The 25561-nt window shown below is 29.0% G+C and overlaps 6 protein-coding genes across 8 annotated transcripts; 4 read left to right on the top strand and 2 right to left on the bottom strand.

Moving 5' to 3' along the window:
• The first annotated feature begins 6597 nt into the window (after positions 1–6597).
• Positions 6598–8719, top strand: LOC127063970 (zinc finger protein 177). Its single transcript, XM_050994374.1, has 4 exons — positions 6598–7048; positions 7195–7444; positions 7516–8113; positions 8214–8719. The coding sequence occupies exons 1-4, from the start codon at positions 6902–6904 to the stop codon at positions 8446–8448; spliced, it is 1230 nt and encodes a 409-aa protein (XP_050850331.1). The 5' UTR covers positions 6598–6901; the 3' UTR covers positions 8449–8719.
• Positions 8720–9397: 678 nt separating this feature from the next.
• Positions 9398–10519, top strand: LOC127063969 (ATP synthase subunit delta, mitochondrial). Its single transcript, XM_050994373.1, has 4 exons — positions 9398–9475; positions 9711–9836; positions 9954–10151; positions 10240–10519. Exons 2-4 carry the CDS (start codon positions 9720–9722, stop codon positions 10405–10407), a joined length of 483 nt encoding a protein of 160 aa, XP_050850330.1. The 5' UTR covers positions 9398–9475; positions 9711–9719; the 3' UTR covers positions 10408–10519.
• A 186-nt stretch (positions 10520–10705) lies between these two features.
• On the bottom strand, positions 10706–15908 carry LOC127063960 (uncharacterized). Of its 3 annotated transcripts, none has more exons than XM_050994348.1 (5): positions 15365–15908; positions 14742–14965; positions 13736–14018; positions 13350–13536; positions 10706–13240 (listed from the first exon to the last, which is right to left on the bottom strand). In XM_050994348.1, exons 1-5 carry the CDS (start codon positions 15592–15594, stop codon positions 11705–11707), a joined length of 2460 nt encoding a protein of 819 aa, XP_050850305.1. In that variant the 5' UTR covers positions 15595–15908; the 3' UTR covers positions 10706–11704. The 3 variants fall into 3 exon arrangements, with proteins under 3 accessions (XP_050850305.1, XP_050850307.1, XP_050850308.1); XM_050994350.1 differs by lacking the exon at positions 15365–15908 and adding an exon at positions 14234–14258 and having other exon boundaries at positions 13736–14079; positions 14742–14889; XM_050994351.1 differs by lacking the exon at positions 15365–15908 and having other exon boundaries at positions 13736–14079; positions 14742–14869.
• A 223-nt stretch (positions 15909–16131) lies between these two features.
• Positions 16132–17811, top strand: LOC127063967 (pyridoxal kinase). Its single transcript, XM_050994372.1, has 7 exons — positions 16132–16329; positions 16436–16535; positions 16658–16801; positions 16873–16993; positions 17087–17229; positions 17305–17484; positions 17590–17811. The coding sequence occupies exons 1-7, from the start codon at positions 16237–16239 to the stop codon at positions 17697–17699; spliced, it is 891 nt and encodes a 296-aa protein (XP_050850329.1). The 5' UTR covers positions 16132–16236; the 3' UTR covers positions 17700–17811.
• A 54-nt stretch (positions 17812–17865) lies between these two features.
• LOC127063955 (DNA-directed RNA polymerase III subunit RPC2) lies at positions 17866–22683 on the bottom strand. Its single transcript, XM_050994335.1, has 15 exons — positions 22460–22683; positions 22164–22318; positions 21885–22061; positions 21526–21817; positions 21286–21443; positions 21113–21218; positions 20865–21050; positions 20689–20802; positions 20406–20606; positions 20040–20317; positions 19815–19954; positions 18881–19720; positions 18629–18793; positions 18428–18558; positions 17866–18354 (listed from the first exon to the last, which is right to left on the bottom strand). The coding sequence occupies exons 1-15, from the start codon at positions 22535–22537 to the stop codon at positions 17971–17973; spliced, it is 3405 nt and encodes a 1134-aa protein (XP_050850292.1). The 5' UTR covers positions 22538–22683; the 3' UTR covers positions 17866–17970.
• A 343-nt stretch (positions 22684–23026) lies between these two features.
• Positions 23027–25517, top strand: LOC127063965 (isovaleryl-CoA dehydrogenase, mitochondrial). The gene is made up of 8 exons (XM_050994359.1): positions 23027–23234; positions 23656–23745; positions 23840–24061; positions 24132–24459; positions 24534–24627; positions 24694–24784; positions 24869–25037; positions 25116–25517. Exons 1-8 carry the CDS (start codon positions 23097–23099, stop codon positions 25256–25258), a joined length of 1275 nt encoding a protein of 424 aa, XP_050850316.1. The 5' UTR covers positions 23027–23096; the 3' UTR covers positions 25259–25517.
• Positions 25518–25561: the final 44 nt, after the last annotated feature.

Below are 25561 nucleotides of genomic sequence, written 5' to 3'. Positions count from 1 at the left end.
AGAAACAGGTACAGAAAGATTAGAAAGAAGAACAAGATGATATTCCCAGAAAGACAGTCTTATTTAGCGGGTAGTTATTATTGGATTAACATCGAAATTTACAAAGTGTACACAATTCTATGAAATGAAAAAAAAAAGAAAGAAAGAGAAAAAAACGACATTAGATAGTAACAGTTTATTTCGACGTTCTGTACACGGATCGAAACTATTGGAAGGTCACGGTTAATGTATATATACATACATACATACATACATATACATATGCATATATATATATATACACATACATATATACATAATATACATATAAGAACAAAACAGGTAGGATTTCTGTTGTTAAACGAGATCGCATGTGCTCTGATTAAGTACTCAAAAGGGCATGATCTTGACATGGTCGTTGATCGTACGTTTCGTTCGAATTATCTTAGTTGGCTTTAGATTTAGAGACACCTTCTCACCAGCACTGGTCCAATCTCTCTTGTTCTCTCTCTCTCTCTCTCTTTCTTTCTCGTAGAGGAAGGTGGCTTCCTACATTAAGCAGTGTACACAGCTGTGCGACAAATCCATCTCCGTTTCCACCCCACCCCATCTCTCCTGACAGGACACCATCTCGCTCTCTATCCCTATAGCAAACAACAAGAGCCACAAATACGAAGGAGGGAATATAGTTTCATCAAAAATTAATTATCGATTCTTTCTCTCCTTCGTCCCGTTCGTGTCACTCGTTTCTTTTTTGTTGTATTTTTTGTTTCGTTTCTTATTTTTTATTTGTTTTGTTTGTTTGTTTGTTTGTTTGTTTTTTTTTTTTTTTTTTTTTATATTATTAGAGATTTTTTTCCTACGATATTTACTACCGATCGAAATTATTTAGGAACAGAAACAAAAAAAAAAATTCTTGATCTCTTTTGACGTATTTGGCGATACATATATTTCTACTTTCTTTTTATTTTCTTAAGTAGATGTAATTAGCTTATCTCTCGTGTTTTTTTTTTGGTCATGTGTAATTAGTTGAATAGTCGAAGTTTGAAGAATTGTGTCTAATGACACAAGTAATGTCTTGTGCGAACGAGATACCAACATTTTTTATCTTTATCTAATCTTATTACGTAGATTAAAAAATGATAAATATATAAAAAATGGATAATAATTCGTAGAAACGAATTTGATGATCGAAATTATCGATTTCTGATTTTTCTTTTTATGATTAAATATCTATCGATGTATCATAGATATTTTCATAGATATTCTCATATATTTCTAAGAATGATATGTTTATAGAAGTATTTCTAAGAAATAAGTAACAATGACGTATATTGATTGTAGGAAACTATGAATTACAGTATACAATAGTCATAAGCATCTTCATCGTTTAGGTAAAATTTCTTTTGAAAAGAAGGTAGGGATTAACGTTATCGTAAACGAAAAGGACGTCACAGTTGACTGAACAGGTCTTTTACTCAGGTATGAATACATTATGTCATACATCTTTAGTGAAAGTTGATTTATTTGTACAGTAATTTCAATTGTTTACTATCTTCATTTTCTCATGAATGGACTCATAAATTTCGGAAGTATCTCAGTTACTTCTTTTATCTTATCCCAATACAGATTTAATTAGATCCTATTGATCATCCATTCTTGAAACTTTAAAAATACTTAATTTCAATACGAATTTTAGATCGTTTTCTTTAATATATACTATGGAGGGGAGATTAAGATAAAAATCATCGATTCTTTTATGATTTATTACGATAATTATGAAGGAACGAAAGTTTCGAAAAAAATTTACATTAGAGTAGAATATGCCAGAAAAATATAAAAGTGTCATTAGAATCGATGAGATCAACGATTGTAAATTTGCCCATTTGAGAAAATAATACTTTAGATATCTCTTTAATCTCTACTACGCTAGAACAGATAGTCTAATTTTCTTTTCTTATTTTTTCAAATTATTCGAAAAATAGAAAAGATTTTCAATTAATTTTACGTAACGATTTTTACAAATAATTAATTAAATCATTGCATTAATGATCTCAAATTACCGTCGATCGTAGAGAAAGGAAAAAAAAAGAAAAAGAAAAAAGAAAAAAAGAAAAGTAAAAGGATGAAACAGGGACACACATTTTCCATATTTGTTGCGGTACACCGCAAAAGTAAAAAACCTGTCTGATTGAATCAGGGTTAAATTGATCATAATAGGATGAGGTTTCACGGTGAATCGAGATCAGCATGGTTTTAAAAAGCCACCCACCCTTTTTAACTCACCCTTTTGCAATAACGACAGCGGCGGCGGTAAGAGAAGCAAGGTGAACCGGACATATTGTATTGGATTAAATTAAACACATGGGGTGGCTCTCGGACTTGTATTATATGCACGGAACTCCTGTGCCAAGTGAGTCGTACTCGGTGGAGGCTAGCTTTTCAACAGGGAACTATGGATCTTCGATCTCTCTCGGAAAAAAGGGATCCGATATTATTATTATTATTATTATGTCATGTGACCCGTGTCACCTGCACCTTCCTGAAAACAACATTCTCTCTTTTTTATTTCTTTTTCTCGATTGAAATTTTAAAGAAACTTTTGATTTCTGAAAACATCATTTTGATTTATTTTTTAATTTTCTTTTTCCGCAGATAGTCTTTACAAGAATCTATTTTTGAAACAAAAATGCCGTATTTGCTCATAGATACTCTCCTCTCATTGAATTGACTGTTAAAATCAGGTAAATAGCTCCTAATGGTTAAATACAACTCTCTTCACCGCATGGATTCTGTGAATGATGTGCAAAGAGCTTATGGGGTATCTGACGGTCACGTGTCATGTTACACAGTATTCATTTCTACGTAACAGTGGCAATATGTTCACGGCACGTGCCCAAAATAGAACTTGATTTTTCATCTGCGAATAAGTACCTACTCGATAAAATCATTAGAAAATAGCTTGACATTTGATTAATAAAAAATATGTCTAATTTTCCAAACGATTGCAAACTGAATTGTTCTGCTTTCTTTTTCTCAATTTTTATTAAAATCAATTTTTATGCATTTTTCATTACAAAAACTTGTTTTTTTTATTTATAATAAAAATCATTTCGTACGAGTTCGAAAGTCAAGAAAATTATGTTAATTAAGAAGAAGTAATCGATCTATCCTCCCGACAAATTATTAAAGAATGCGTTGTTAACGAGAGAAATCACATAGAGAAAGAGAGAGAAAGAGAGAGATTGGAAATATTAATAATACATAAGACACACTGTCTCTTATTGTTAGAAAAAAAATCATTAGACTAGGGGAACTTTTGACACTTGCAGAGCCGAAACGAATCACCTTTACGAGTACATCCCCGCAAAACTCAACTATAATTCAGAATTCACCCTGCAGCATCCGGTGTTTCCGCGTAACCACGCATAGTCCTTGCGTAAGGACTATGCGTAGGTTCTTTCGTAAAGGGTCGATGAACAATAAGATTTGTTCCGTCTCCGCGATGACGAAGGGTGTATTCGTACAACGTTATCGAGCAATCGATTCTTTAATTTTCACACCTACTGCATCGCGTGTTTAAGTGCATACAAATCATGTAGATCGTTGAAAATGAGAAAATAATATAGAGGGACTAGTTTCTGATTATATTTTCAAAATATTTCATTTTTTTTTCTTATAACCCCTTCGAAGAAAATTAGTTTAATTAATAAAAACATGCAAATTTATAATTCACGTATGTATATGTATGCATCGATAAATATATTTTACTAAGGAATACTCAAGTTACTTTTTTTTTACTTTTTTTATTAATATTTTTTTTTTTTTAAGGTATCATCATCATCGATCGTACAAATATATGTACCTATAGCAAAAATATGCTATTGCTTGTACCTACGTTCGAGAAACACCATGCGTACAAGCAAAAGAGGGTGTCTTTCGTAGGCTTATTTGAAGGATCGTACGGAGAGGAGAGTAACGATAATAGGTAGATGATAATCGCGATATTAATATCGCATTGGGAAGCGCACACATGCGTGGAAGAGCCCATTGGTCACGGAGGAACACTTGCTCGCTTGCTGGCTCGTGCTTCTCTGAATGCACCCTGATTTTAGAAAGAGAAGGACCAAGGGTAGCACCCCCTGCGTAGGATGCGGGTAAATTTCGAGGTTTGTCAATAAACCACAAGAAAAAGTTAGAAAGAATGTTGTCAACGAGACAAGAAAAGATATTTTTCTTCTTATGTGCTCTTTTGATTTTTCTTTTTTTCTTTTTTTCTTTTTTATTTTTTCTTCATTTTATTTTACGTTTTATGAAAGATGTTCATATTTTGCCAACAAAAGATATAATTAGAATTTCTATTTAAACCATTCGAGATTTCATAGGTAAACTATTAGAAAGGCTTTCCTAACATGCGTTCTGAACACTTGCTATAACTTTTGAAGAAGAAAGAAAGGCTTGTGTGCTTGGAGTTTTGAAAGAGCGGAGGAAAAGAGAGAGAGATATATATATATACAAAGGGTGCTTTCCAAGGGGTTGATCTAAGGGATGGTGCGGCTTGTGAACACTCGTGTCATTCCCTGCTACGGTACCATACACCCTACCATGAATCACGACGACCATGGCGGCAAGACCACCACGAAAGAACCATCACCATCTTCTGGTTTTCCTTGTTAGGGTAGTCTATGACTAAATTCGTTGTTTCTTTTTAAATTTAGAAATGTTAGTAATAGTGAAAGAAAATTTGATAAAAATCTTTAGGTATTATTTTTGTATAATGAGGTTTATCGTTTAAAGATTAAGTGCTTTTGCTTTTAGTCTGCTCGGTACTAGCAATTAGCAGGGAATACCTGTAATTACGTAGAACTTTCTAAGCTCTATTTCCAACTGTATGGACCCTTTTTATAGATTAGACAAGATAATTATTTTAAGAAAACGTTAGATCGTAGAAGCGATAAAACTTCGTTTGTTAATTTATGTTGATTTCATCGTTAAAGTAAATCATAGAAATAAAAAGAAAAGAGAAAGTATAAAGTAAAAATAGAAAAAAAGAATTCCATAGATCATCTTCAATGCTAGACAAATCCGATTGGAGTAAAAGATCCATCGAGATCTAGCCGGATGATTAAGCAAATCCTTGATATATCGCACTTGCTAGATCTATGCAAGAGTGCAAGAAGAATGAGCCACTTAATTTCCTAATCAAGCGTTGATTCAGATGCACCTTTCGACAGATCCCCTGCTTTCTCTCTTTCTCTCTCTCTCTCTCTCTCTCTATCTATCTTTTCCTTTTCGATAGTACGTAGACCGAATTGCAGCTGAGCCAAACAATGTCCTTTCACATGAGGCTTTTATAGCCCCATCAAACGTGTCCCATCTCCCGTTGACGTTCCACAAATCGCGAATCTTCTTTCTCGCTGAACGATCTACCACTTATCTCGATCTATTCGCTCTCGCGTCCCTTCGTACAATTTTTTTTTTATATACGATCTATATGCGAATTACCTAGATAAAATTATAGGTAAAAAGAAATTTCAACAGAATTTTGAACGATTTTATTCGAGATAATGTTATATAAGGGGCTTTAAGTTAAAAAATTCGGAATTAATAAAAAGAAATATTTAAAATTTTTTCAGAGAACATTTATTAGTTAGACTTTATGATTCTGTCATTTTTATCAGAATTTACAATGAATCTCTATAGCTCTTCTTTTTTTCGATATTTTCTATGATATTTATTAATTGTTAAACAGTGTTTTTCATCATAAATCAAAGATTTCTTTCGATTCTCGCGATTATTAATTAGTATGTTTTAAAATAGTAAGTAAATTTCTTCCATGGATAGGAAAAAGATAAATATTACGGGTTCATTATGTCCGTCATGCATCCGCGAACACGGACATAAGACCCATGCAGGTATGAACCTAACATTTGATCCCAAATCATCAAATTTTCACAAAACTTGAAAAGAATTGAAGAAATCATTATTGAAAATACATGAATTGTTGAAACAAATAAAATTGTAAATTAAATAAAATTTTACATGAACATGAGTTTTGTAATTTTCATACATTTGTCGAAAAATTAAAAAAAAATGTCTACATCTTTTAAAAAGTCTTGTCATCGTTATAAAATTCCAACAAAAAATTGTTTATTTAAAACTAACTCATGTGTCAACTTAAACATGTTGTTTATAATTATACGAAATTTGTTGTTAGTTACGAAAAAATAAAATAAAAATGTTTTGTAAAATGTCAGAATCTTACTGTAAAATTTGCATTTTTGCATTAAAATAATAAATATTTAACAATATACGAAGATGAGAGGGAGAGTTAAGAATCTGCAAAAGTATAGAATCTGCAAAAAGTACCATTACACCTTGCAGTATTACAAAAGCGAACCAACCCCAGCGAATAGCTTACTACACCCCCCCACCATTCTGTAACACTATTGGACAATATTCGAGATGTGTGATGGGAAGAGGGTGTCTCCTCCCTTTAGGGCGTTTAAATACAATTAGACATATACTCGTAGGAAAAACTAGTGGGGGTCAAATTAACAATCCGGACATATTTAAAGGCTGTGCGTAACTCAGTTAGTAGTTAGTAGAAATTTTCACTTCATTTGGTGGTCATCAAGACCCATAGAACTCTCAGTAAATTTTCAACGTCAATGTTAAGTCACAACAGTTTTAACTCAGAGTTCTTAGTGGCCAAAAGTACGAGAACGTTTTTGTGAATCTTCTACAACGATTTTTCATCGAAATTTTAGTGCCTAAAACTAACAGAATTATCAATTAGTTTTCCGAGTATTCAGTATCACGTTCAATCTAATATTACAAAATTCACATTATTTTGATACCTCATTATTTGAGACCTCATTTATAAATCATGTATCCTCCAATGGTGTCAAACGATTCAATAATGAGTTTGGAGAAATTCGGAGCATCGAGCTCACTACAAAATCGTTTGCCAATTGTCAGGGCAGTTACTTTTTTAAGGAAAGATGCTACGAGCGAGATCATCGAGTTAAATAAGTTTCCTGAAAAAGGCGCATCAATAGCAAAATATGTAAGTTTCTTTTTTATTTTTTCGTTCTTGTGATCTTTGTCTCTCGTTTCTCTCGAGTTATAATCAAAAAAAAAAAAAAATAGAAAGGCAGTTACATTTATTATCGAAATAAAAAGAAAAATATAAAAATCATACGATCATTGCAGGTTGAGATTGCCGAATCGGAAGGACGACTATACAGCTTAGATAGACACATTAGCGCTTCTTCTTGGCTTAAAATAGTAACTCTTGCGACCGATTGCCACACCAATAATATATTACTGATACCTAGCGGAAAGGGAGTAGTAATGAAAACGATAAGAGATATTGCTCCGGGTGAATTACTATTCTTATGGTTTTCAGAAAATCTCTTACTTATATTAAACATTCCATTTTTAAATCCACGTAACATTCAAGGTAAAATGACAAGAAATAAGAAGTATTCTAATTGATAAATAAATTTCTCATATTTTCATCGTTTATTGCAGGACAAGATCGATATATTTGCCACATATGCCATACCGTTTTCGAATATCCAAATCCTTTAAAATTACACGTCTCTTTAGATTGTGACCGGTTAGATCTTAATCATTTATGGAATCTTTTATCAAGAAAAATTAGTTCCTTAACAAATTTATGCTCTCCAACACCATTCCGATTTCAACTAACCGCTTCCAGAAATATGATTTCGCCAATCCTCATAGAACCTCCAAATTCTCATAGATCCTTAAATCCATCACCTACATCATCTAATCAGTTCTCGCCTTCATCTTCGAATCAACCTTCTCCTGGACAAATTTCACCACACTTGCTAAGCTCGATATATTCTATTAGGCACAATTTATTAAATCGACAATCGGCATTTAAACCATATTCATATATAAATGGACCTGGTGTTTTATCTGGTCTTTGTCCATCAACCGCGAATGATGACAGACAACCCGTACTGGAAAGACAACCGACGACTACTCATGCCGCAGAAATAGAAACTATTGCCAGTAACCTTGGCAAATCTAAAGAAGGTCATCTTTGTATATATTGTGGAAAGGTATATTCCAGAAAATATGGGTTAAAAATTCATATCAGGTAACTTGATAATTTGAAATCTTTTCTTATGATATATCGATGAAAGTAACGGGACAAGTAACGAGAGAAAATTTTTTTCGTATTTTTGTTTCTTTTTAAGAACTCATACCGGATATAAGCCATTGCTTTGCAAATACTGTCATCGACCATTCGGAGATCCAAGTAATTTAAACAAACATATGAGGCTACATGCTGATGCTGAATCACCATACAAATGTGAAATTTGCAGTAAAATTTTAGTAAGAAGAAGAGATTTAGAAAGGCACATAAAATCGAAACATCAAAATAATATTGATACAATTTCTGAAACTTCCGACGACGAATTGGATGTTTAAAAGAAACCCTCGATCGGTAAGCTTTCCGTGAATTCGTGATATTTTCTGCGATTATAGATTGTTTATTTATTATTTTTTAGTAATTTTTAAAATTACTAAAAATGTTTCTCGTAAGAAACATTCAAATGAAATTAAAAAATATATAAAACTGCCGTGACAGTTTTAAACTTTGATATTATGCGCCTGATACGCGCAATATTTTATACAAGAAAGCAACATATGTTTTTTTTCATATGTCATATATTTTTTAAAAGACTTTTTATATAACGTATAGTACATATGTATAGTATAAGATAACTAGATTAATAAGTTACATTTAATGATATCAAAAGGACATTTTTATTAAATAAGTGTATAATATATGCATACATATATATACATATATACATATATATATATATATATGTATGTATGTATAATATATATTTATATATATAATATATATTTATATATAATATATATAATATATATATATATATATATATATATATATATATATATATATATATATATACACATATATAACTCGAATCCATCAAAAGTGCAATTATATTTACATACTTTAATGTGCCTTCTTTATAATATATTAGATACGCACAATATTCTGTGCATTTTTTGAAAGCTGTTACATTAATGCAAGACAATTTTGTAATCTCTATAAGTCTAAATAAGCGAATATTATATTTGTATATTAATCTGTTATCTTAATATTTAAATAAAATCGTTAAAAGATATACACGTTAATTTCTTAACATATTAACAAATATTCGTCATCTGCACGATATATAAATTGTTTAATATAATATATATTATATTATATATGTCAATAATGTTATTAATATAAATATTGCAAAATATTATATGAACTATATCAGAGATTGTTGGTAAGAAAGGATTTTCTATTACTTGTAACATACACTAGCGACATCACTTAATCAGTATAGAAACTAAATTTCTATTCTTTCCATATTCGTCTGTGCTGCGTGAACTTCGATAGCAGGATTTACATTTTCTTAAATCCATACAGGTAAAATTAGTATCATAAAGGTATTTAAAATGTTAAGATATAATTCGAATGCGTATTATCTTTGTGTAGTTAAATATTTTCATAAAATAACGAAACACTTAAATTATTTCAATAATAATAAGTAAGATATAATCAATCGAAATTAAGGTTATATATCTCAATCTTATGATGTAACAATGTCATTGAACCATATATATCAAAATGATATAACATTTGAAAAATGTATTAAATTTAGACTGGTAAAATGGCAACTATCACTCGTAATCTTCGACCATATTTAAAATATATGCGTAACCAAATCAGGACTTACGCTGAAGCAGTCAGTGATGAAATGAAATTCACATTTGCTGGTGCAAATCAGGTAGAAATAAATCTTGTTTTATATATATATATTCTTATATAACTTATGAAATTATTAAAAAAGAATTAAAATGTATAATAATACCTCATGATTCTTATAAAGTAATTTTTTTATCAGGTATTTTATGATCAAAGTGTAATTCGACAAGTAGATGTTCCGTCATTTTCTGGTTCTTTTGGTATCCTCCCAAAACATGTACCTACCCTTGCCGTATTAAAACCAGGTGTTGTTACAGTTTACGAACAAGATGGTAACACTAAAAAAGTTTTTGTTTCTTCTGGTACAGTGACAATAAATGAAAATAATAGTGTACAGGTACAACCAATTTATTGATAAGAAATGTGTACTGCATACAAAATTTGATTTATATATATATATATATACATATTTATAAAATATATAGATTTTAGCAGAAGAAGCTCATCCGGTAGAAGATCTTGATAGTTCTGCAGCAAGAGAAATACTTAGTAAAGCTCAACAACAACTTTCCTCTGCAACAACAGATAAAGATAAAGCCGAAGCAGCCATTGCTGTTGAAGTTGCAGAAGCTCTTGTGCATGCGACACAATAAGTATTAAAAATTTTTGAAATGTCGCCATTACATCTTAGATATACATATTTAACATATAATTATCCTATTGCTGTATAAAATGCAGTAAAAATAAAATCTTATATTAAGATCATTTGTTCTCTACCAGATAAATTAACAATCTAAATAAAATTTATATATATATAAATAAATAATCTTATTTATATATAAATTTATATATATATAAAATAAATAATCCTATTAGTTTCTACACAAATCAACTTTAGAGGTTTATGATAAAAAATAATATGTATATGAAAAAAAAAGAAGAAGGAAAAGATATTTTGTATTATAATTTATTATATTATTTTATTAAATTTTCTTTTCTGACAGCATGGAAATATTGCAATTATGAGCTATTTAGGTACATAAAAGTTATCTTGTGATCTAAATCTGATACATTTCTCAAATAAATGAACACCCATAGAAAATCTCACACTATAATTGTTAAAATAATACGAAATAATGAGAATTATATTAATTTATCGTTACTAAAATATCAGAATATGTATGATTACTTACAAAAGTATTGTAATCATACTGCTCCACAGTATAAAGAATATATTACTTAGGAAATATCCAACATTTTTCTTAGGCATGGTATATAAGTATTTGGCACTCTGTACAATAAAATTATGTAGTAATACATAAACATTTATTAATAATTAAATAATAAATAATCTTTTTTAGTATTTACTATTAATCTACAATATTTGGTATAATGCACAATTTATGTAACAATTTCAATTTTATGTTTATAATATCTGCATATTAAGAATAGTAAAAATTGGAGTTGATTGTGCAAAAATTTTAACAAAAAAAATTATTGTTTGTTTTTTTCAAAAATATGTATTTATATGATATTAATAATTTGTACTGCTTTATAGCCATATTCAACATATAATATCAAAAAATGCATTTCTATTATTTGAAATTGCGCGATAATTAATATAATACGACACATATGTAAAAATGTTGTACAAAATTTATCAACATTTTGGCACAAGAATCTCACAGTATATATATTGCATCTGTTATAAAATCTTTTGTTAAATTTACACACGCGCGCACACACACACGCACACACGCACACGTATGCAGTCATACTTTTTTTTAATTTATTCTAAGTAAAAACCTATAAAGGCATTTAAATTGCTTAAGTTAAATTTAAAGCTAAGCAATGTAGCATATGAACTACTAACAATTGTAAATTTTTTTTACATAACTTTATACTATACTTTCTTTTTTGATGACTAGTTATTTCACACAACTTTGTACTTCATTGATTTTTTGTCAATTGGCATTTTAATGATAATAACGATTTGTCTTTACAACAAGTATCAGTATTAGTGCTTCTACAACAATTAGCATTAAATATTTTCTGCAACTGCTGCAAAGTTTGCAAGCAAACTACTACGCAACAAGATTCACCATTTCCAGAAATAGAATTGCAAGCACATTCAATTTGTAAACATTCATTATTTACAGTTTTCATTGATATATCCTTTTTAATAGTTCCCGATAAAGAGGTATTCGTGCAATCTTGACAATTCTGCAAATGATTACATTTACAATCAATGCATTTACAAATATCTGCATCTGCAGCAATTTCTTGCAAGACGTTTCTGTGTTTTTTATATCTCAAGTAATCGATCTTATATACTTCGTTTTCATTTTCTTTAGATTTGGTTATAATAGAGTTTGGAATAGCAGTGTCTATACTTACTGCATTAACTGTTTCTAAATTTTGCACATTTTGAAATTGATTTTCTATTTCTAATGGATAAGGGTCAGGTCCTACTAAATCTACTAACGAATGTACCGCTATAGGAAAGGCGTTCAATTCTGACCAAGATTCAGTCACAGGTGCGGTAGCTAATGCTGTAACATCTACCCAAGCTGAAGGTATTTCTTCTTCGGATGCTATGGCTAATTCCACAGCCTCTGATGGTCCATTTATTAATGTGCTAGATGCCAAGGATTGAGTCATTACTTCAAGAGACTCCGTTTGTAATTTTGTATCATGGATAAATGAAAGATTATCTAATTCTTCATTAAAAAGCTGCACAGTATCTGATGAATTCAATATATTTCTTTCTTGACTAGTATCACTGTATAATGTAGCTGCAGTATCATTTTTAGTTTTCAATGTTTCATTCATCAAATTATTTGTAAAATCACTTTCACAAACCAAAGATTTGTTATTAAAATTTGTACCTTCTGAAATCTCAGCAATTGTGCTTTGCAAGCCATCTTGTATAATTTTCTGTTCTAAATTTAATGGATTAGATGATTTGTGAGCACTTATATCACTATGTAATTTGTTCAAAGAACAAGGCAATACATCAGCTTCGTATACGTCATTTTGAACCTTTATCATCTCAGTTATATTATTAGATTCCATGTTGGAATCATTGACGTGATGAAACTTTTTATAGTTTTCATTATTATCAAAATTACAAATTGTCTGGCGATCAAAGCTATTAAGAATATTATCAGTTGAAAGAAGATTAACTGTGATAGTTTCGTTTGGACAATTTATGATTTCATTGTCAATATTATAATCTAATTCTTTGTTAATTGAATTATCATTTAGAATATTTAATATTGAAGTTTCAGAGATATGTTCATTATTATCTTGAGTTGAAATGTATGTTATATTTTTATGCTCTTGTGCCTCATCTGAAGGTAATGATATATCAAAAGATGATACTGTTGCATCATTGGCACAATCTGTTTCATTTCCCACATCTGTTACAATTTGGGATGTATTTCTTTGGTTTTCAATATTATCATCTATTGGATCTTGATGACTCTGTAAAAATATATATAATTATTTATGCATACGTACGTATAAACTGTTTTTTATTTATTTTATACTGTTCTAATTAAGTTTTTATAAGTACTATTAATATGCTACTTACCACATCTTCATTATTAACAGTCTTATTATGAGTTTTAACATGACTCTTTAAACTATGAGGAGTAGTGAACGATCGTTTGCAGTTCTTATAGGTACATGTGTAAGGTCGTTCTCCTGTGTGTGTTCTCTTGTGTGTTTTTAAATGATGTGAAGCTGTAAAAGCCTTTCCACAACCTTTTTCTCTACACCTTCAAGTATTAAACCAAAAAAGGAATTAATATCTACAATTAAACTCATTTATATGCTAATATATCTAATATAACTGCTTAACAGAAGGAAAAAAAAATATATTGTGAAATGTTTAATTTAAGCTTTATATGTTTGAGTGAATTTGTGCAAACTCCAGAAGAAATTCTAAATTTGTTTGAATGAATCTTTCAAACATACTTGTAAGGTCTTTCTTGAGTGTGAGTACGAACGTGTTTCTTGAGATCGCTTAGAGTAGTGAAGAATTTAACACAGCCAATTTCTTTACAGTTGAATGTATTACCACTGTGAAGTCTTTGGTGAGCTCTCAATCTGTAAAGGGTATTGAATGCTTTTCCACAACCTTTGTGAGTGCATTCAAATGGTTTTACTTTTGTATGTACCCTAGAGTGGATTTTTAGGCTGTATGATGTGAGAAAAGCCTTCCCACAACCTGGTTCTGCACATTTAAATCGAAACTCGCCTGAAAGTTTTGAGAATCCCTCCACATAAAAAATTTGTGGGGCTACCTTTTCTTGCGGCATCTGAAAGCCATGCAGGTCAAAGCATTCCCTTTATACTAACAATGATGACACAATAATTTTGAATCAAGACTACGTAAGCAGCAATATAAAAAACAGAAAGCATTATACAGATCATATTAATGATAATATATAAATATTAGGTCTATGAACTTACCTTATTTATCTATCCTTTGAAAGCACTAACACGAAAATTATTATTAGTACGAAATAAAAAATATTCTTTCTATTTTTTTTACATATAAAACTATAATTATAAAAACATAAAATTTGTAATAACTCCCAACTATAGTTAGCAATATAAATTTCTTTTGGAAAAACCAGAAATGATAAGACAAAAGCATGTTAAACAATTAGCAACATTCATAATATCTCTATATAGTACTATCGGTTTATAGCAAATGTCAAAACATACATTTTACTTAGACTAACACACTAATAGATAGAAGAAAATGTATGGATGTATTCACATTTATTTGAATACATTATATATGATTATTGAAGAATACATAAAAATAGATGTATATTGCCAGCAAGATAAATACTATATATACAGGTTAAACACGTTTTATAAGACTATTTTATAAAGAACCTATAAACAAATCGATAGACAACACTGCATTCATACGAACTTATATAGCTAAACATAAACAAGAAAGGGTTACCTTTATGGGTCTTTATATGAGTGCGTAAATTTCCAATAGTACTATATGTTCGAGGACATCCTTCGTATTCACAAGTATAACGATTAATATTCTTTTGATTTGTGTCCAAATCTATATTATCAGTAGTAATTGTTTTATGTAAAAAACCATTAGACGAAGAATAATTTTCCTTGGAATGAATATGCATATGAATTTCTTGCGGACGAATTGCATGGTGGATGTGGCTAGATATAATCATAACACTATCGTTATACACAAAGAAATTACTTTATACAAATTTTGTAAACAAAAATATTTTTATATTAAATGATTTAATGCATGAATAAACATTTATAACAGCATTAAACATTTTGGAAAAAATTTGGATATTAAATTTATTAGAAAAAAATAAAAGACGATTTATCGAACATTAATAATCAAACATTGAAGTATAAAAAATAAGAATCCAATTTCAAAAGTACTCTATCCTTATAAGGAAACGACGTAAAAACTTAAGATACATATAGATAACATAAAGATTTAAAGATTAAGAATATTTTTTAAATTCGAACTTTAAAGGTTTCAAATAAAAAATTACATTAATTTGTTAACATAATATTTATTAAGAACTTAGCCAACCTTACCTCGTACTGTTGTTGTTAGATAGCCTTTCATTGTTAACATATTCATCATCGGAGTGTTTTTCATGTTCAAATACATCCGTTTGTTCGTAAACTTTTCTGAAACTAGGTAAATCTAAACTATCATCCAAATAATCCTGTAAATCAGCTGCCACAATAATGTCGTTGAAATTATCATTAATACCGTCGGCATTTTCATCGTCATTAACATTTTCACTTTCCCACGTCGCCATACTTTTCAGGCTGCACAAAACAAATCATGAGGTAACATGAACGTAGATGATCGCACTCTCTATTGAAACTATACTAAAAATTATAAAAAAGTAACTTCTCTCTCTCTCTCTCTCTCTCTCTCTCTCTCTCTCTCTCTTTCTCTTTCTCTTTCTCTTTCTCTCCCTGTGCCAATCGTAGATAAGATATAGAAGATAAATATTTTCTAGTTATAATTTGGAAGTAATAATATATTCATACTTCCTCAATATAATCTTAATACTTGTATAACATAAATTGTACCTATTGCATTAATGTCCATTTTAAAGTTTAAGCTAATACTATTATATAACTTCTAATTTATACTATAAATTTCAAAATACGGAAACGAGACTAATTTTAATATTCTTTAATAAAGAAGAAAAAAGATATAAGAATATAAAGTAGTGTGCTCCTTTACTTATGATCGGTAAACTAGGAATCATGTATACTGTTGAAGATATATTTATATTGTTAATGATAACAATTCTTTTTTTATTATTATATATCTACAGTGCTTTTAATCAACGAAAAAGGAACACGTGACTTGTGATTATTTCTTATCTCGCTAAAGTTTAGGAAAATAACATTATTAATTGCGAGTATTTCTCGTTAAAAACAGCAATATGAATTCGAAAAAAATTCCTCGGGTACTTTCGATCCAAAGTCATGTAGTATCAGGATATGTTGGTAATAAAAGTGCTACATTTCCTCTGCAAGTAAATATAAAATATGATTTATATAAACAAAAATAAAAATTTATTTATTTTTTTAATGTATATGTCCTTCAGCATACTTATATGAATTTAATAAATTTTGTTTTAGTTATTAGGTTTTGAAGTAGATGCTATTAATTCTGTTCAATTATCAAATCATACAGGATATAAAGTTTTCAAAGGCCAAGTACTTAATGATAAAGATTTAGGTAAGAACAATTTTATAACAATGGATGTTATTATTTCACCGCATAAAAAATATAAATAAAATTAAAAATATGTATTTTATAATGTTATATTATCTAATTCAAAATACATACTTATATTTCAGAGGAATTGGTAAATGGTTTGGCAGAAAATAATTTGGATCATTATACTCATCTACTTACAGGATATATAGGATCTGCATCTTTTTTGAATAGAATAGCTTTATTAGTTAAAGCATTAAAACAAAAGAATCCTAATCTTATATATGGTATATTTATCTGTTTCCTATTAATTTATTATGACTGATGATAATTTATAGTTTTTGTTATTGTTTTTTAGTATGTGATCCTGTTATGGGTGATAATGGTAAGATGTATGTTCCTAAAGAATTAAAAGATATTTATAAAAATAAGATAGTTCCCCTTGCAGATATTGTAGTTCCAAATCAGTATGAAACAGAGTATGTAAAAAAATAGTATATTGATACTTTATAATATTGTTTATTACTGATTGCACCTTCTTGTTACAATGAATTATATGCATTCTGTTTTAGATTGTTAACTGATAAAACTGTTAATAGTTTGGATGAATTGGAAAATATTATAAAAGAATTACATAAAATGGGACCACAAACTGTAGCCGTATCATCTGCAGAAATGAATAATAAAATATTAGCAATTATCAGTTCATTGAAAGGTATTCTTAATAATATATTAAGAATTAATGTTTATTAATTTGTATATTGTCTCTATTTATTTATTTTATTTATAGACGATGTACAACTTAAGGTTGATATTCCAAAAATACCATTATCTTTTACTGGTTCTGGAGATCTATTTGCTGCTCTATTTCTTGCTCATACATATTTACAAGAAGATATTAAAACTGCCACTGAAAAGACAATAAATTCTTTACAAGGCGTTCTTTTTGAAACTTTTAAATCATTTCAAGGTAAATTTTCTTTAAAATTCTGTTACCATACACATAGACACACACGCATATATATAATATGTATTTACATAATTATATACATGAATATAATTATTCAACTTTCAGAACATAAGGAGGAAAAGACACAATTTGCAGAAAGAATAGAATTACGCTTGGTACAAAGCAAAAGGCATATTGAAAATCCTGAAATTAAATTACATGCCGAATTTCTATGATGAATGCATTGCAAACCATATCTATATATACATATACATTGACAATATAAAATGATAGAAAAATTATATTTTATTAATATATTATAAATGAAATAAAACTTATTACGATATATATATATATATATATATATATATATATATATATATATATTAAATGTTGATCATATTAAATTTGATTATATTAATTTTATTAATGAAATGTAATATATATACAATGATCATATGAACAAGTGAATTCTTATACAGAAATTATCATGTATCATAAATATATTCAATCACAATAATGTTTTAATGTTAAACGAGGTACAATATTCATAGATTGTAACTCTTGAAACAGTAATTTACAAGCGTATGGCATGGAAATGGTTGAAACACAGCCACTAGAGCGGCAACTATGGCACCATCCACTGTATGCCATTAGACCACATTTATTACAAACGTCAACGTCAAATGCATCACTTGATATCATAAGTCTTTCCACTAACATCATACTAGCTCCATATCCGATCAGACAGTCACGTTCCATTTCACCTAAACGTAAACCACCTTCTTTAGAACGACCTTCCGTTGGTTGGCGTGTAAGAACTGCTCTAGGTCCACGGGCACGAGCATGCATTTTATCTTGTACCATATGTTTAAGTTTTTGATAGTATACCTGTAAGAAACATTTCAAATATTGAATAAATAATATTCATAAAGTAGAAAAAAATTGGAATTAAAAATCTTACAGGGCCAGAATAAATGTATGCTTGAAGTGGTTCACCCGTAGTCCCAGAGTAAAAAATGTCCTTTCCTAAATAATTGAAACCATGTTTTTTGAGTTCTTCACAAACATCTTCAACCTTGGAACCACCAAATGCTGTGAATATAATTTATAATTATTTATAATAATTTATCATTCTAGCTTTTATGTTTTTATATAAATTTACCTGTTCCATAATGAAACTGTCCTTGAAGAACACCAGCTTTACCAGCAAGCAATTCTATTAACTTTCCAACAGTCATACGTGATGGGAAACCATGTGGATTCATAATCATATCAGGACATATACCATAATCATTAAAAGGCATATCTTCTTGTTCCACTATTAATCCTATATGGAAATACATAACGATATAAATATAAAATGATAATGAAAAATATTTCCTATTTTGTGATTAAAAAAAAAAAAAATCCTTACCAGTTACTCCTTTTTGTCCATGACGACTACTAAATTTATCACCTATTTCAGGCCTTCGAGTTTGTCTTAACAATAACTTTATTAAAAATGCATCTTCTGCATTACTAGATATCATAACTTTTTCTACATAAGCAGGAACTGGACCTTTGAATAAAATGGGAACATCTCGATATTCTGTTTGTGCTTGGGCATTGGCAGAATTAACCGGACCAATACTGGATGATGGTGTAGATTTATTTACCATCACTTTTTTATTTTCTACCATTTCACCTGGGGCAGCAATGCCATCACTGTCAATTATATCATGTTTCCATACTGGTTTTTTAGTAGTTGTATCGATTAATGGACCCATTATCCTATCATAACTTTGATTAGCATATCTTTTCAAAGTACATTTTGCATTTCTATACACCAAACATCTTCCATATCCTCTATCAATAGAAGCCTTATTTAAAATTAAAGCATCCTCAATGTCATATCCACTGTAAGACATAACTGCTACTGTTGCGTTTTGGCCAGCAGGTAATTTATCAAAATTAATGAGTTCTATTGTACGTGATTTCACCATTGGTGCTTGTGGATAAACTAAATTATACATAAGAGTATCGATACGATTACGCTGATTATAACCAATGGTTCCCATAGCTTGTTTACCCATAGCACATTGGTAAGTGTTTCTTGGACTCTGATTGTGATGTGGATACGGTACTAAACCAGCACAAACTCCTAATAATGTAAAAGGTTCAATTTCTAAATGTGTTGTGTTTACATTTATATGTGCTTCATTAAATGCTATAGAACTATCGTTTTCTTCATTTACATCCAAATATTCAATTAAACCTGCAAGTGAGAATGAAATGGAAAAGTAAAATATAAAGATAATGTAGTTGATTAATTATTTTTACTATGTGAATAATCATTGTATTGTATTTACCATCTTGTAAAAAATCTTCAAAAGTTCTAACACCTTGTTCCAACAATTTAATATGTTCTTCTTGAACTAATGGTTGTCCTTTCTCTACAATTATATAAGGTCTACATAAACGTCCTCCATCAGAGCTAATCTGAATACAGCTGTAAGATTTAAAAAAAAATTATAACTATTTCTATAAAATAATTTCTATAAATAATAATACGGATAATACAACTTGTATTATACCTGTGTTGATGTTGTGTAAATATCGAAACAAAACCATTCACCAGACCTTTTCTACGTAATAATCTGAATATATGCACAAGTCTTGGATAATTTTTGACAATGCCTAAAATGTTTCCATTTAGAAAGACCATATAAACATCCTTATTATTAATTTCTTCTCCACCCAGTATGTTGACATTTTCAACGCCGAGATTAAATGCTAATCTTATAATAGGTTCTTCTTCAACTTCTGTAGTAATATGTGTCATAAGAGCTAAGTTTTTAACTAATCCACAGCTCTGTTGAAATAAACCACAAAAAAATTTATAAAACACAGATTACTTTAAATGTAATAAACACATCTCTAAACATACATATATTTCTTACCTCTCCTTCAGGTGTGTCACTTGGACATAACATTCCCCATTGGGATGGTTGCAAAGATCTAGGACCAGATACTTTCCTACTTTTTTCGAATTGTGAATTAACACGTGTCATCATGCCAAGAGCTGAAATATATGATAGCCTTGACAAAACTTGAGTGACTCCATGGCGTTCCATTTTAAATCTTTTAATAGTCCAATTACCCTATTAAATCAAATATATTTGTATCATCGGATATTCGACACATATTAATGAATTATTAAAAATAATAATAATATTTACTTACAGATGATATAGCAAATGCTAAACCATTTGTAATTTGATCTTGTCTCATATGCTTTACAATATCAAATTGTGCTGCTTTTATTTTTGGTATATTTTTATCTGCAATTTGTTTTAACTGCAAAAATGATATAAATAAACATTTTGTTTTATAAGATATATTAATAATATTATACATACCTCACGATTAAATCTTTTAAATAAATCTTCAAACATAAGAGACAAAAGAGAACCAGCCAATTCTAAACGTTTGTTACCATAATAATCCCTATCATCTACAAGTTTTCCATCACCTTGTGCTTTCATGACTTTTCTTACCATTAAAGCCAGATAAGTAGCTTTTAATTTAAAATTGAAATCGTTGACCTATATTAATATAATTCTTTTTTTAATAAATATCAATGCTGACATATTTTGAAGATACTTACAGGAACGTGAGATAGAACATTGGTTGCTAAAATATCCTTGATCTCATCAGTAATGCTAGCTTTGATCATAGAATATCTTTTTTGTTTCCTTTTATTACTTAAATACCTAAAAGAAAAAAAAAAAAATAATTGGAACTATATTATATTGATTTCATTTAATTGTAAATAGGAACCTTAAAGCCTGATTTTGAGCAAAAACATGTAACGTATGACATTCTTCTAAACTAGGTGCAAATTTTTTCATAAATTCTTCTTCTGCACCAATAAGTTGCATGATTTCTTGATCACATACTATTCCCATTGCTTTAAATATTATTGTAACAGGTACATCCTAACAATTAAAATAGATTATTACTAATTTTTATTTTCTAACAATGTAAATATATCATTTATTATAATTTTGACTTACTTACATCTTGAAAAATATTATGTCTCATATAATACTTTCCACCTTTACCAACTATGTTAGTTTTTGTTTTCCTTTCTTGCGTAGAGCTATTACAAGATGCTACAACGCATCCTTTGCTATCTTCTTCTAAAATAATTCTATTTCTAAGCATTTGCTCTTGGATAAGTATAACTTTCTCTTGACCATTAATAATGAAATAACCACCAGGATCATGAGGACACTCATTCATTTTAGCCAATTCAAAATGAGATTTGTTAGTTAATACACAATTTGAACTCCGAAGCATAATCGGCATTCTAGAAATAATTACTCAAATTAATATCTTTTAAATGGTATTTTAATAAAAGAGATCTAAAAATCTACCTTCCAATCAACAAATTATTCCTAATAATAGGTTGATGACCTCTGATATATTCAATGTCTACGGTAATTGGTGCAGAGTAGTTTAAATCTCGCAATCTACATTCATGTGGAGTAGTAGAACGAGTTACGTTAAAACCTTCCTCTACATCGGGAGATCCAACATGTACGTTCAAGTATCTATGTATTAAATTTTAATAAAAATAAATAAACAATTAGAAAAAAAGTAGACACATTATTGATTGTTACTTCAACATTAGAAACAATTATAATAGTACTTACTTTACATAAAACAAAGGATCAGCATCACTAAGTACCTTTTCATTTGTTTTGACAATCTTTTTTATTTCAACATTTATAAAATAATTGAAGGAATCGATGTGTTGTTTGACTAAACCTTTTCCTTTGAGAAAAGCAGGTACTAATTTCCACTTATCCTACAATTATAAATATCACGTAAAATATATTATTATTATTATTGCACATTTCATTTTTTTAATGTTATTAACATAATCACAAATAAATAAATGAAACAATATTGAAGACTATAACTTTTTTGTAAATAACCTCTTTAATACCTGTATATGTTTCACGACTTTATTGTATTTTTGTTCTGATTTTATATTATCCAAATTACTAAATTTTACTTCACCCATGTTTTACTTTGAAAAAAAAAAATTATTTAAAACATAAATATATTTAAATGTTTAATAAATTATCCGAATAATCGAAATTTCTACAACTAAACGTAACTCGATAATAAACCATGCTGGATGTATAGCACTGTCGACAAACACATGCGACAACGTGATGTAACGCAACGTGTTCAGAATAGTTTCCTCTATACATAATATAATATTTAAAATAATTAAACTATTATATAATATTAATTTTTCAAACAATTAATATAATAAAATTGTAATTATATTTTTTGTATAGTTATAGTATATAAATTTATAATATTTAATTACTAAGTCTTTCATTTAATTACTGAGTTATTTTCATTCCATTTATTATTTTAAATCTATATTTATGTATTCTTATTATATATTATGTAAATACTTCGCTTTTGTGCACTACATACGATTATTTTAATTATTACGACGATAAAAAATGTTATCTAAATTTATGCAATCTTCATTGCACAATACATATATGTGTAATATATTACCAGTTGAATGTTAAGTGAGACTGTTCAAATTTTATTTTTACAAAATGTGGTGTTCGAATTTATTAAAAAACGTGCGGCTTAGAAATTCTATAAAATATATGTACGAATGTAATATTAAATATTCAACAAAATATTATAAAATAAATGAAAATGCATTTGGATTAAATGACCAAGAAAAAGAGGTTAGTTAATGTGACTTTCTAATGATCGAAATTCTACTGGAAAATGTAATCATTATCATATTGTAATAATTATTACATTATTTTATTATCAATTATTCAAAATAAATAGAAATCGATTTTTATAAAATACATAATATACATATTTATATTTTAAGATTTTTTATATTTTATATTAGTATTTAGATATGATATTGTTTATTTTTATTAATATTAATTACGAGGCGGCATGTAATTATTGTACTCGTAGCTCGCTCTAACAGCAAAACATCTGAACTAACTTCGTAGGTTTCTTAACTTACTTTAATAATGCACTCTTTACGGTAGACAAGATTTGTACTCGCAAGCATAAAGGAATATCAATATCATGGCGCAATAACTCGTACTTTATTAAAATTAATTTTACTTTTATTTATTTATACAGCTTCGCAACTTAGTTTTCGACTTTGCGCAAAAAGAATTGGCTCCTAAGGCAGCTGAAATCGACAGAAAAAATAATTTTGACGAACTTAGAGTATGCATTGTTACATAAATTTTTAAATAAATAATATCTGTATATTTTAAATTTGTAAAATTAACCATTGAATTTATATATCGAATCTCTTTAGACATTTTGGAAAAAACTCGGTAATTTGGGTCTATTAGGAATAACAGCGGATACAGAATATGGTGGAACCGGTGGTTCGTATCTTGAGCATGTAATAGTTATGGAAGAAATAAGTAGAGCATGTGGAGCCATTGGGCTTAGTTATGGAGCTCATTCCAATTTGTGCGTTAATCAAATTAATAGAAATGGTACGAACAAACAGAAACAGAAATATTTGCCAAAGGTAAATAGATTAATATTAAGAAGAAAATATTTTTTTAATATTTTTCTAACGATTATAATTTGATAAAAAGTTGTGTAATGGTGAACATATCGGAGCTTTGGCTATGTCGGAGCCAGAAACTGGATCAGACGTCGTATCGATGAAATTAAAAGCCGAAAGGAAAGGCGATTACTATGTTTTAAACGGAAATAAATTTTGGATAACAAATGGTCCGGATGCTGATGTTTTTATAGTTTATGCCAAAACAAATCCACATGCTTTAAAACCGCAACATGGAATCACAGCTTTTATCGTAGAACGAGGAATGGAAGGATTCAGTACAGCTCAGAAATTAGATAAATTAGGAATGAGAGGCTCGAATACTTCGGAGTTAATTTTCGAGGATTGTAAAGTTCCTGGTAAATCATATATTGCATTTTTATGTACAAATTTCATCTGATTGATATAAAGTATATATAATAAATATTTGTAGTGGAAAATATGCTCGGAGAATTAGACAAAGGAATATATGTACTTTTCAGTGGTTTGGATTTAGAACGATTGATTTTAGCAGGTGGTCCTTTAGGGTAAGACACGACGATTTGATTATTTTAATTGATTTCTTCTATTAAATAATTTAAATGCACTTTTAGTTTATTCCAAGCTTGCTGCGATGTTGCATTTGAATATGCACATACTAGAAAACAATTTGGAAAGTATATAGGCGAATTTCAATTGATACAGGTGATATCTCTGAAAAATTGTAAATGATATACAAAATACTGAACAATGTATAATATGTATTAAACTCGTTATTTAAATTTTTAGGGAAAAATCGCAGATATGTATACGACCCTAAGCGCTAGTAGATGTTATTTGTATTCGGTTGCAAGGTCTTGCGATGCGGGACACGTGAATCGCAAGGATTGCGCTGCAGTGATACTTTACTGCGCTGAGAATGCAACGAAGGCTGCTTTAGATGCGATTCAGATACTTGGTAGTTCATTGTCACTTCTTTCATAACATTTACGATACCTTCTTCGATCTTTCTACATTTTATATTTATCAATTCCAGGTGGAAACGGATATATCAATGATTATTCTACTGGAAGATATCTAAGAGATGCTAAAATTTATGAAATTGGTGCAGGTACTAGCGAAATACGTAGGATGCTTATTAGCAGAGTTATTACCGAAGAATACTTGCAATCGAAGTAATCTTCAAATCGAAAGTATCGAAATAATTTTCAAAAGTTATTTTTTAATACAGATTTATAACAGCATATCTATATCTTATCATATTATTTTTGTTTATTTTTTCCGAACTCGTATGCGATCGGATGTATTTTTAGAGATCATTAATAGACGACCGTCTAATATAATGTAATGAATCATCGATAATACTATATATCAAAACAATATATTACACATGATCCTTCGAATCGTTGAATAAATCTATACAAATGAGTCACTAGAACAGTGAAGTCTGAACACTCTGATTGACTAACCTTTCGCGCTATA

The sequence above is a fragment of the Vespula vulgaris genome, chromosome 5 (assembly GCF_905475345.1).
Source record: "Vespula vulgaris chromosome 5, iyVesVulg1.1, whole genome shotgun sequence".
Taxonomy (NCBI): Eukaryota; Metazoa; Arthropoda; class Insecta; order Hymenoptera; family Vespidae; genus Vespula; species Vespula vulgaris.
Note: the sequence above shows the minus strand (reverse complement) of the source record. Positions and strands in the feature narration are given on the sequence as shown.